Source organism: Apostichopus japonicus, chromosome 9, assembly GCF_037975245.1.
Source record: "Apostichopus japonicus isolate 1M-3 chromosome 9, ASM3797524v1, whole genome shotgun sequence".
NCBI lineage: Eukaryota > Metazoa > Echinodermata > Holothuroidea > Aspidochirotida > Stichopodidae > Apostichopus > Apostichopus japonicus.
Window position 1 is genome coordinate 31,551,422 of NC_092569.1, and position 13,384 is coordinate 31,564,805.

At 40.7% G+C, this 13,384-nt stretch overlaps 1 protein-coding gene across 3 annotated transcripts in view; it reads left to right on the forward strand.

The window, feature by feature from the left end:
* Window positions 1–13,384, forward strand: part of LOC139973432 (ATPase family AAA domain-containing protein 2-like) — a 29,195-nt gene that overhangs the window by 13,554 nt on the left and 2,257 nt on the right. For all 3 annotated transcript variants that reach the window (XM_071980110.1, XM_071980111.1, XM_071980112.1), the window contains exons 12-23: window positions 134–382; window positions 696–786; window positions 1,335–1,646; window positions 2,028–2,175; window positions 2,850–3,036; window positions 3,614–3,799; window positions 4,328–4,460; window positions 5,201–5,397; window positions 5,796–5,955; window positions 7,089–8,030; window positions 12,211–12,329; window positions 12,670–12,798. In XM_071980110.1, coding sequence (XP_071836211.1) covers window positions 134–382; window positions 696–786; window positions 1,335–1,646; window positions 2,028–2,175; window positions 2,850–3,036; window positions 3,614–3,799; window positions 4,328–4,460; window positions 5,201–5,397; window positions 5,796–5,955; window positions 7,089–8,030; window positions 12,211–12,329; window positions 12,670–12,798 — 2,853 coding nt within the window. The remainder of the gene's footprint in view (window positions 1–133; window positions 383–695; window positions 787–1,334; window positions 1,647–2,027; window positions 2,176–2,849; window positions 3,037–3,613; window positions 3,800–4,327; window positions 4,461–5,200; window positions 5,398–5,795; window positions 5,956–7,088; window positions 8,031–12,210; window positions 12,330–12,669; window positions 12,799–13,384) is intronic.

Below are 13,384 nucleotides of genomic sequence, written 5' to 3' on the forward strand. Positions count from 1 at the left end.
AGCTATTGTGTGCATACCAGCTATTGTGTGTATACCAGCTATTGTGTGTATACCAGCTATTGTGTGTATACCAGCCTGTTAGCAGTCACAATGTTTTTTATGAATTATATTCATGTTTCCTCTCTACGGTCAGGCCTACACAATGCGGCCCTCCATTATCTTCTTTGATGAGATAGATGGCCTGGCTCCGGTCAGGTCCAGTCGTCAGGATCAAATACACAGCTCTATAGTCTCCACCCTGTTAGCGCTGATGGATGGCTTGGATTGTCGAGGAGAGATTGTAGTGATCGGAGCAACCAATCGGATCGACTCCATTGACCCAGCTCTCAGGAGACCGGGCAGGTTTGACAGAGAATTCCTCTTTCAGCTGCCATCTTGTCAGGTAAGAGCTTTTCTTGTTTTTGGTGGGGGATAGCTAGGGGTGGAGAAGAGGGGGTTTGTTCAGATCATCTTTGAACCACATTCTGGTTCTGCCTATCAATTGTTGATAAGTTATTTAAAATAATTCAACCATTATGCAACATATTGCTTTAAAGATGTGACTTTAAGAAACTTTTCTCATACTAAACCTTGTGGTTTCATGGCAGTGTTGAAATGGTAAGGACTTTGTGTTGTAACACTATGTATTGCATCTTTTAATTACTATTTGTATCCATATAATTTTCATAGCATTATTTTGTTGTCGTCTGTTTCAGGCCAGGAAGAGTATCCTGAGTATTCACACCAGTGAGTGGAATCCAAAGTTGGCTGATTCCTTCCTAGCAGAAGTCGCTGAAAGATGTGTTGGTGAGTACGGAACAGTGAGACAATTGGTGGGATATGGGGGGTTATATAATAATAATATCATAATAATAATAATAATAATATACGATGAACAGGAAGTTACGATGCTTTGGCGACCATGAAGGTGGGAGAAGCCTGTAAGTACTTGTAGATGACAAACTTACACGTTGGGTGGCTTCCAATTTAACATTTTAACTGAAGTTTGGAATCTTTTGAAAGTCGTTTCAGATGGGAAAGGCATAGATTGCTCTTGGATGATACATTATTGGTCCATATTATAAAGATGCTAACAATTATGAGTTTACCTTTCACACATCATGATGTCAATCCCTTTCACCCGTTACGGTTAAAAACACGTATGTACTTTAAAACGCTCTGCTCGGTGAAAGTGTTTGCCTGCAACATGTCATGCAAGATGAATATATGCAATTTACCATGTTGTGCTCGCTGAGCCAATGTCTGTTATGATATTCAGTGTATGCTACTCTTGATAATAAAGTAAAGTGCCTCCTCTTAGTAGTTGTCCCTGATATTGCTTTATTTCTCTTCAGGTTACTGTGGAGCTGACTTGAAAGCCCTTTGCACGGAGACCGCCCTCTACGCGCTTCGTCATCAGTTCCCTCAAATTTACGCTTCCAAGGATAAGCTCCAGCTGGACCTCAGTCAGATCCAAGTGTCTGCCCGGGATTTCCACCTCGCTATGCAAAATATCGTGCCTGCCGCTCAGAGGGCGGTTGTTTCCCCGGGGAGGGCGCTCTCTGTCACTGTCAGACCTCTTTTGAAGGGTCAGCTGGATTTTATGATGGATGGGCTGAAGAAGTTCTTCCCGGTGGCTTTTGGCTCAAAGAAAGCTAGCGAGCAAGGTACTTATAAATTTAAATATCTTACAAAGGTATCTGACTTCAGAACATTTTTTAATACTTTTAAAGAGATTTGAAAAGAGCAAGAACTTTTCTGTTAGAAGAGGACTCAAGTCCTTTGCTCTATCAACTGAGCCATCCAGCCATTAATAAGTCCTCATCAAATTTGTTTGCTCTTTGTCAAACTTGTAGTCTATCTGTGAATGAGCAGGCCTATGTATGAGACTGCTAGGCACTCCCAGTCAAAAAGACAGTGTGCATTCAACTATGTATTAGACTGCTAGTAACACACAGTCAAGACAGTGTGACATTCAAACAAGGCCCATAGATGCATCAAGATATCATGATCTTAATCTGTTGTTTTTCTCTTGTTGATCTCTACAGGGAATAACGCAGAAGATGTTATCTGGGAACTTCTAAACGGAGATGTTTACGACGATGATGAAGGTCCCAGTATATTTGTGACACCAAACCCTAGGAAGAAGAGAAGAACGGAAGATGGTGACACCAAGTCTTTCTTAAACTTTTCAAGGTATTTCAAAATTCACATTCTCCATATCCATTGCAAAAAAAGGAGATTGTTCATCTTATCCACTGTTGACATTTAGTGATGCATTTTGCAAATTAATTAACATTGGACTAGTTTTTAAGAGCTCCCTATTGTGCGATTGCATTGCCCACGTAAAAGTGCGACTTCATGAGTGAAACTATTTGGTCCTACATCCCACCCTCATTAAAATAAAGCCCTCATCCCACCCTCATCCCACCCTCATTAAAATAAAGCCCATTGCTTTGTCATAATTTGAACTGAACAGTTCAGTGTTAAAGCACGTGGCTCTGATGTGAAGGGTGGTATGGGTCTATAATTTGCAAAACCCGATCTCCAGGATAGAAATATTCATTGTAATAAATAAAGAAAAACGAAAGAACAGCACATGTGGCTTGATGATGTAGAATTTAGACTTGGACCTTCACATGTTAGGCCTTCACCTGAAAAAATGTTCAACCTGTTATATTTCCCCCAAATAGAATCAAGAGTTTTTCCTTAGTTTTTTGAGGAAGTTGGTGGTGAGATTTATCTCTATCATGTAGACCAAGGATATTACTTGTTTTTTTTGTCTCCTTTAAGCTGTTGAAGCAGAGAGGAGTGACTTCGTTCCTGTGATAGCCGTTGTGTTCACCCATCTTTCTCTAATTATGTTTCAGCTCAGCGTTCTCTGCACCTAGCCATTTCCGTCCTCGTCTCCTGATATCAGGAGAGTCTGACCAGGGTCATAGTACTCACGTGGCCCCAGCGATACTACACCGCCTGGAAGGGCTACCAGTTCACTGCCTGGACCTGCCAGCACTCTATGCTGTCAGTGCTAGAAACCCAGAGGAGTCTTGTGCACAGGTAAGTCTGGTCGGCCTTTCTCTGTTTGTGCTAAGAACCCAGAGGAGTCTTGTGCACAGGTAAGTCTGGTCCACCTTTCTCTGTTTTGTGGCAACAGCCTGCTGGATGGCACATATGTACAGTATTTAATAGTGCAACACCAAAATGAAGAGTTTTTGCAGCGGAAGTGAAAGTGTAGTTCTGGTGTCACTAATCAAGTTACAGATTCAGAGAGGAGTCACCGTGGACCCCGGTGATCTCTTCTGAAATAAGATTCTGAAATTAATTAAGATTCTGAAATCTGAAATTAGATTAATCCTAAACAGATATCCACTCCAAACCTGTAACTACTGTTTTGAAAAAATTCCATCACAGTCACTGGCATTACCATGTTTCTATTCCATTGACACTTTTTTCGGTTTACCAAGCTCTGTACTTGCACCTAGTACTACTACTTTAAATCAGTATTGAGGCTATATTCTTTTCTTTGCCATTGTCACGCTTTGCTTTAAACCCTTTAAAACTAAGTTAAAAAATGATCGTTTTCAAATCTGAATTATTGTGATTATTATGATGATTTTTTCTTTATTCTCCTCAGGTATTCCATGAAGCCAGAAGGACAGCACCTAGTATTATATACATGCCACACATCGTACAATGGTGGCAAGCATCAGGGTACACTGTTAAGGCTACATTCCTAACATTACTCCAAGATCTACCTCCGACTTCCCCCATCCTCCTCCTCGCTACCGCAGATTGTGCAGCTCATGACATTCCTCAAGAGGTAAAGTAAAATCAACCTTTCTCTTGTTGATAGTGGTTCAAAAACGCCTTGGACCAATCTTCCATCCGTTATATTCCTTACATACCTTACAATATATTTTGCAACTGAAACCATCTTAACTCATCTTATCCTACAAGAAGAGTGAAAATAGATGAAAGCAAAAAACTAATAAAAGGATCAGTTTTATTCACTCAAAGAGTGTGAAGAAGAACTTTTTCAAAAGAAGTTTCCTAACAAAATGATAAAAAGAAGTGACATTAGACTTTAAGAAATTTTTTTAACCAAAATGAGACCAGTCAGATTTGTGTTTTCTTCGATCCACATAGGTCAGTTATCAGCTATTCAGTTTTTCATTTCATTTTTTTTCTGAATTTCATTTTTCATTTTTTCATTTAATGATGAATGTTTTGTAATGAATAAGTGTTTTAGGTGAATTAAGGTACTTAATTTCAACGAGTGGCTGCCTAGTAGGTTGAAAGTTTGCCATTTTTCAATCACATTGTGTTTCATTACTTCATTCTGTGTCAGGTCACAGATCTCTTTACTTCTTTCCGTGAGATGTACAATATGAGGAATCCAACGGCTGATGAGAGGAGAGAGTTCTTTACAGAGTTACTGTTAGTGAATGCTGTCAAACCTCCCCCTAAGAGGAAACAAATCGGTGAGTTACCCATTTAACTGGGATCAGTGAAACTAGGTCCTTTACAAGCACTCTCCATGTCATGTCTGTGGGGTGAACCCTGGTTGGTATCAAGCCTTCGGTCAGCCATGTGTAAATTCCAAACATGGTCATTATTAAGCAGGTGGGTAAAATTACACATCCATTGCTACTCTCAACCCAAGTCATGACAGTTAAACCCTGGCAGCATCTCCCCGCTTTTATCAAATGCCAAGGAATGTGGAGATAACCTCTTAAAACATCACTGCAGTGTAGCCATGGCAAAAGCAAGTTGATTCAGAAGCAGTGTAAACACAGAACCACAGTCAATTTCACAATTCACAGACCACATCTACGGAGGACTCCACTCAAAAAACAACGTAAAGCAGCGATTAAGAATAATTATAAAACTGCGCGCGGTGCGTTGATATCTGTAATGCTGACTAAGACAATTAGGGAATGTTGACCAAAATGTGGATCAGGGCAAAAACAGCTTAGCTGTTTCAATACCGTTTGGCAACACGCAACCTAAATGGCAAAGTAAACTCACCTACATCGAGTTGACAACTGTATGATTGAAAACCTTAAAAACTTGGAGATACTCTTGCAATATTCGTAATTCTGTTTGGGCGGGCAAACTAACGTTAAATAACACGTGGTGTCTTTGCGTCCGTCCCCACTAGAGGGAGATATCCTTTCCAAACACTGCCATTTTTATCTTCGATCCTTTGAATCTCTTGCAGCTGCCAAGGCTCTCGAAGTCATTCCAGTGGCCGAACCCCAACAACCCCAGAGGTTGACCGAGACGGAAGAGTTCAAGCTCAGAGAATCGGAGGAGGCAACTCTACGTGAGCTTCGCATTTTTCTACGAGAGGTCCTCTCTAGGATCGCCCTGGAGAGGAAGTTTAGAAACTTTGCCAAAGCTGTCGACCCAGAGGAGGTAAGTTTTATGGACAAAACTGGAAGCAGCTGCACCTCCCACTCCCCTCCACTCCACACCTCCCACTCCACACTTCCCACTCCACCCACTCCACACCACCCACTCCCCTCCCCTCTTCCCCCTCTCCCCCTCCCCTCCTCTCCCCCTCCCTCCTCTCCCCCTTCTCTCTCCTTCCTCTTACCCTCCCCTCCCCCTCCTTCCCCCTCCTCTCCCTCTCCTCTCCCCCACCTCTCCCCCTCCTCTCCCCTCACCTCCCCCAACTTCCCATTTTTCCATCTTCCTCCCATTGTCCTGCTCTCCACCCTCTCCTTCAGTCTTAAGCTTTATTAGTTGTCCTAGAAAGTAAAAGGTGTTTCAGATTTCTCTTCACCGTTGTGCTTGTTCATTTCTAATCTCAGGTGCCGGATTATTTCGCTGTCATTAAGAATCCGATGGATCTGTCGACCATGATGAATAAGATAAATATGCATGAGTACACCAGTGCCAAAGACTTCCTGGTGGATATAGACCTCATCACCAGTAACGCCTTAGAGTACAACCCAGATCAAGACCCTTCAGGTCGGTTTTCAAAATCTCTACTCTCTCTCCTCCCTGTCATAAGTTTGTACCATTATAAACTAGAAACAAACAGGTGTGATGTCATAGTAGCACACACTGGCAACAAGAATGTTCTTTTACTTTTTCTATCTTTATTTTTCAATCTATTGTTTTGACGTTAACAACATACCAATTTCAGGATTCGATTCATACCGAGATGCATCCCAATTTTGATATAGGAAAAAAATTGCATATTAATATTTCAAGAAGTCATCAAACAAATATGTTGGTTTGCATCTATGGCCTGTTTGCTTCAAGTTGACTTCCGCTGCAAAACATGTGAACTTCAGATGTTGTTAACTAGAATACAGTACGTAACTATCGAATACACATTTCACCAGAAGCTTAGAATACGTTTCTCTGTCATCTGGACTCTATTTAATCTTGTGCATAGATCAATTTCAATAGTTTCCTGAAAGATTACATTTTCCTACCTTATTGAAATTTTACAAGGGCAGCTACTGTAATGATGTGCGCAGCCAACATATGTTATTGTCCAACATTATCAAAACTAGTCTCCGCTCTGATAGTTGCTGAAACTACTTCCTCCTTTAGCACTGGACCAAGCCAAATGTTAATAATAATAATAATAATTAACAGTTCTTATATAGCACAATTTACAATAAAGTCTCGCCATGCTGTACTTAACCCTGGTCATTGGTAACTTGTCACACCTACACACTAAAGTGTCCACAGTTCAAACAATCTCTCCTGGGGCACCACAGTGCACCACAGCCAAGTGTCCTCTGGGGGACTTCCCATAGGGTGCAGCCACAAACCTGCGCACGCAACTATATTTACAAGTCACCTCGCAAGTCCCCATATATACACCTGCGTGAAGAGAGGCAGTGGAGATAAAAGTGCCTTGCCCAAGGACACAATGTAATGATCTGGCCAGGGCTTGAACATGTAATCCTTAGATCACAAGTCCACTGCCGTAACCACTTAACCACAATGCCCAATAGCTAACCATTCTCTCACACTGAATAGGGTAACACAAGTAACCTTTCATTTGTGTATGTAAATGTAACTGAATGAGGTGATTCTACAAGATGTGGTGACTTCTTTAATCCTTTTTAAATTTCATCGCTCAGATCGTCAGATAAGGAATTACGCCTGTGAGCTCAAGGACATGGCTTATGCGATCATCGATGCAGAAATGGACTCAGATTTTGAACAAACCTGCGTCGATATCGCCACATCGAGGATCGAAAGAGGCGGTGGCACTAACTCTAAAGACGCACCTTCCTTCTATCGTACTCTACCTCAGTTGCAACGTCAACAGGCGCAGGAGGTGGCCAAGAGGAACCCCATGCCCAATCTCAGAATCACCCCTTGCTCCAGAACGCTCCTATCCCCAAACAGGACCAAGAAGAAGAGGAGGCGATCAGCCTGGTCCAGAGGATGCATCCCTAAACCGAAAAAGAAAGAACCAAAGTTAACGGCTGGAACAGATGGAGGAGAAAATGACGAAGACAGGGAGGAGAGTAAGGAAGAAGAGAATGGGATGGAGAATGGAGAGGAGGAGGATGAGGAGGAGAAGGTTGGAGAAGATGAAGAAGAGGACAAGGAGGACAATTCTGACAAAGACAACTACAGGGGAAGAGACAAAAGTTCCGAAGACGTCGAGATGGGTGATGGACAGGAAGAGGAGGAAGAAGAGGAAGAGGAGGAAGATGGAGAACGGCAGAATGAAGAAGAGGGCCGGGAGGACGAGAACACAGAGAAGTCTAATTCCAATCAGTTGGAGAAAATTCAGTCTGAGAAAACTGGTAACTGGGCAGATCTAAACAATGGCATTGTTGACGATAGTGACGATGAAAGTATAAAGAGTGCGCCGGCTAATGTCAAAGAATCCTCACAGATCGTTGACGAGAGCGGGGACGGGAATAGCCAGATGAATGGAATTGATGGCACACCGAACGAGAGTAGCAACGACGGTTCAGAGAAACGGGAGGACGAGACCCAGGAGGATGGTGGAGAGGAGGAGAACACCTCAGGGATTCAGGAACAGATCTTATCGCTGACTAAACCTGGTAAGTGGAGAGATGGGTAGATTGCCTGATTAAGATTGTGAGTATTACTACAAACCTCATGAATTCTATTGGTCCATAACACAGTTTCAAAGTGAAGTCGCGAAAAGAGTTTCGAGGGTCTTCTATTAGGATAATTTGTTGTCAGATAAAGAACTCACAGAAAGCATCAAAGTAAACAACTAAATGGTTAAGCGAGGAAACTTCTGTGAGGCTGTCATTAAAAGAGAAAATATTCTTTCTGTGTGGAATGTTAATTGACACGACTTTTCAGTGGCGAATATACAGACAGTTTCAGCTTTGTCTTTCTTAACTAGGAATGTCAACCGAAACTAGGAATGTAAACCGAGTGTAAAGAGAGCATTTTACCTGATTTGCATATTTAACATTAAGAACAGATCTTACAATTAATAAGTTATGTTACTCCTGTTAAGGGACACTGAAGCTGCCAAACACATAAGATAGTAATCTGTCGCATATTTTGCAATGCTGGATAGAGTTCTATGAAAGAAAAGGGATCATAATCTTCAAAAATTGAAAACGAGTGAATTAAAAGAATATTGACCTGTTAGTAAACAAATTTCTTGGTCAGACAGTTCTTCGTTCAGAGCAATTGGAATCTTTGTAATTTTGAGCTTTTAAAAAGATGCATCAAACATGAGACCATAGTCTGTTCCCCTTTATTAGTCCTGAAAGCTAGTTACTTAACAACTATTGACTAGCCACAAATGCATGTGAGGAAAACCAAATGGCTTGTTAGCCTAACATGGACATCCCATTACAGGTCTAGCCTATACTTTTAAGAATTTCTTTAATACCGATTGGACAACCATTTCAGATGGAAAATACCGGGTTGACTACGGCATGAATGGCCCACTTTTAACTGTAACTGTCTTTGGTCTTTGTTTGTGTTTTTCAATTGAAATGCATTTGTTCTGGTTTATCCCAAATCTCTGGGATCAATGGATTCTCGTTCATCTAAAAGTGGCCATGACACGAAAATTTCAAAGTCCTATATTTTTGGGATCCATCAAAGAATGTTCTCTAAAACATGTATCAACCAATCTGCCAGTTTAAAACTTGATTTTTCAAGTCGAAAATTGAGAATGAATTTACCCTTTTCGGCGTTTGAAACTTTGTTTACTCGAAAATTTTCCGATTCGCATGACGTCATGTGACGTCACGTTTTGAACACACATTTGTTGTCGCTGCTACGGTACCATTCACGTACACAGTAGACAAGTACACATACCACTACTAGTTACTAAACAAAACACCGATCACAAGTGCGATATCAAATCAAAATTTCCTGTGAAATGGCGGATCCAGAGCCAAATGCGGCAACCGAAGTTCAAAGTGATAATGGTTCTTCACTAGGCAGTGAAATTGGGCTATAATTAGAGTGCCCTTTCTCATATTCGAAGCAGAGAGTGAAGGCGATGATCATTCCAATATTGAACCGAACGCTGAGGGTGGAGCGGAGGTGTTAGAACCGTATCAGTTCGAGCCTGTTAAACGAGCCGAAATTGAAGCTCCACAACATATCGAAGAAGAAAGCCGTTCGAAACCATTGCAAGGAACATACAACGTGGTAAGAATTTATTAACGAAGCATTTAAAAACAAAATCCAGTCCATTTTGTGCATGTGTTGTTGGAATTCGCGGAACACCCTAAACCGTATTGTGCGTTGTGTTACGGTAACTTACAACCCATATGTAGAGTGTGTAGTACTAGTAGGGTTGGTTGCATACTGAAAGTTTGGCTCGGGGATGTAAGTTGCATTATGCAGCCATGCTAGGTAGGCATATGTGTTATTTCATACTCATTATTACTTGGCTAGTACTTTGGCCTGGAGTTTTGCAAATCAATTTTCAGAAACAAAAGAATGTTTCATGATACATGGAAGGTGTAAAATCACAACAAATGTAACCATAACTGTACATTGTGTGCCTGCTTGTTATTGTGGACATCATGGCCAACATTAATACATTTTGAACTTTCATAAATTTTTTCCCAGGCAGTACAGATACATAGCCTACGGTCAACAGGTTCAATGATACTTGGGGTTCCTAGCAAGACACGTCAGGGTTGTGCTACCATCATGTGCAGTCCAAAGGATCAGAAGTGATTTTCCAGCCAATGGTCATTACACTGGATTCAAGTTGCCAGGAGAAAACTTATTGTATAGGAAGCCTTTCTAAACTACGATTGTGTTGGATTATCAATCCGTCAGGGTTCCCCCAGTGTTGATATATTGAAATTCAAGACTTTTAATTCAGGATGAAAAGGTTATTTTCCAGACCCAACATCAACAATAAAAGAAAAGGCATGTTTTGAAGCATTTGGACACAAGTATTGGCGTGACCGTGATGTCATACATAATATGTGCATAAGGGAACGGGCATTGACCTTTTTAGGGGCATTTACCTCGTTTGATTCGTACCTTTAATCTGGAAGCCAAAATATCCATATCACCAATGATATTTGACAGAAAAGTCATAATAAAGACCAATGGAGGCAGCAGAACTCTTGAATGTTTAGACTGTTTCTTCAGCAGCAGTTGGTTTGTTTTGTAGTATTTCTTCAAAAACTCAGCAGTACACCCTGTTAATGGTCTTCGATTGCTTTAATGCGTGTGATGCTGTGTTTCACATTGCCCATCAGTGTTGTACGTGTCGTCGTGCGTGGGTAACATTTTTGCATGTGAGTTGCGTCGTGCAGTGTTTCTTGGTTTAAATAACCCTGTATTGTATTTGCTTCTGGATTATTCTAATTAATTTGTCACAACAACGATTGATAGCGATGGACATGCAACTGCTTTGTAGGCTTAAAGCAAAAAAATTCATGTAAGTTGTTTTCTTTTAACCTCCCCTTTGATGTCACAAATTACATTAGTGTAATTTAAGAATGATAATGTTTATGGAAAGTACAGTTTTACTTTTATGTCATATAATACAATGATTGTTGTTAATGTTAGTTCAGATTGTCCAGAATGACTGTCTAGAACTGATATTGAATAAATTTTGTTCAATGATTTAACACTTGAACTATGTTGTGTGAATTTTTGGCTCTTTGACTTTAAAATAAATCGCTTTGAGATTTAATTAAACAACCTTTGGAATAAAATCTTTTTACCTACCTATTTTGACCCATCCCCATTACCCCCACTCCCTCCACAACATAATAAATGGTTTTCCTGGAATAGGAATAAGAAATTATTGCTATAATTAACTGATCCAGCATATTCCAGAAATAAATTGGGGCACTGAGATTTGTTCACAAGAAGATGTAACCCATCGCCTCTGAAGCTAACCTCATAGCTTATTAGTATACAATAGAGCAATGAAGGGGGTGTTAATTTAGATGATACAGTAAAATCTCTTCGTCTATTGCGACTTCAGTGTAGTAACGCTAATACTATAGTACTACTAGTGCTCGGCGCGCTACCTCCTAAGGATCGCCACTTGCCCCATTGGAGGTTTCCTGTTCCCCGATCTGGTCTTCAGAGTAGTTTTTTGTGGATTACTTGACAGAAGAATGACTCTTTTATGTCGAACCGTTAAAGTCCATTTGTTTTATTTCATAACAAAAAGGAGGGATCGTAGTATGCTTCCGTGAAGTGTTCGCTTCATTCGGAGCTGCATACTGGCTAGGCCCAGTGAAATCGGCGCTGGTGTTGTGCACTAACTTGGTCATAATCGCCGTGTTTTTTTTCGTCCTTCAGCCATGGATGAAGGCTAATTGCATGGGTAATGATATTTATGCAGCCCCAACAACACAACGGACCGGCATTTCTCTCGGATAGTTTACAACAGTTGTAAAACAAACTTGAAATTTCTAACGATATAGCGTAATACAGTGGTTGTTCTCTCAGTGTAAATGTGCGTGTACTGTATATGGAACGGTATGATCGTCGCGCATCCGATACATGCCTGAGCTTTGCACGTGTGTTCCTAACATGACGTCATCATTGTCTTGTTGTGAAATCGCATTCTCAGATATCTATTTTCGGATGCGAATATTAAAACGTTAATTACTAATTAGTCCTTGAGGTTTTCAAGGTGTTGAGGATAGTTTTGAACATAGATTTTCTCATAGATTCAGAGGAAGTTACTCTCGATGAGTTGGATTTTTCGTGTCATGGCCTCTTAAAGTGAATCGGTTTGCCTTTTTTTTTCATCAGCTGAGATTCCCCTGAGGAGAGTGACGAGGAGGATGTTGGCCGATCACAATTCCACCCGGGCCGTGGAAATCCTGGACGAACCAGAACCAGATTTGATCATCGATAAACAAAGATTACAGGTCAGTCGTCAGGTTATTTACATCTGCTCAACTTCTTCTAAGAGACTCTTGAGCAGGGGATCGGGGGTTGCCAATGGGTGGCCCGTGGGCCAAGTCGCATCAACATGTATAACCATTTTCCCCTGTACCCTAGAATCGTTCAAGTTACTTAGAACTGCAATTATCTATCAGGAATACCAACTGATGGGATTATTTTCTGTTTTTTTTCCTCTTGCTAGTGATCACTCAAACTGAGAGGTTGGTTTGTTTGATAATTTCATGTCCCTCTTCTGTTCACAGAGTAACCCTGTAAACTTGAGATAATTTCAACAACCACCCTTTTCTTCTCTCTTTAATGTAGAATCTGCTTGACAGAGCTGTGACTATCACATCAAACTGGGCGGTTTACCGGTTAGAAATGCTACACTGTAGGTTAAGTCAATGTATTTATAGACACCGGATGGAGTACAATAAGATCAAACTGATACAGGTAAGAATAAATGATTCTTGGAGCAAAAATCAAAGTTAAAAGCTTTAATGAGACGCAAACAAACACTACCATCAATAACGGTCTCTATCATAAATGTATTAACGAACAACTTCCCCAAAAATTTGATTCCATTTAGCAGATATGATGGATTTTGTGATCCTTAAGACACAACACGGAAGACTTGATCTATTGTAAAAATGTCATCATTTGAGATATATTTGCTTTTCTTATATTCATAGATTAGTTGGAAAGTCGATAAATTACATCAATCAACCCTTATTGGTAAATAGTGATTGTTTTAGGCCAACTATTGAACCAGTCACATGTTGCTTGATTCTTTCAAGTATGGAATAATTCCGTACAAGTTTTGTTGGACTGTTCCACTACAGTCGACATGAGGGGGGGAGAAAGGCATGGGGGTGGGGTGAACTTATGAGCTGCTCAAGACTCATGTTGCCATGAGAGTGTGCAAGTCACTGTAGAGATCAGTGGTGCAGGTATCCAATGCTTTGGCTGTTCTGCACAGTGTGCATATGTGAAAGTTAATGAACGTATATGATCAAAGTTTCTCTGGTGGGCAATAGTA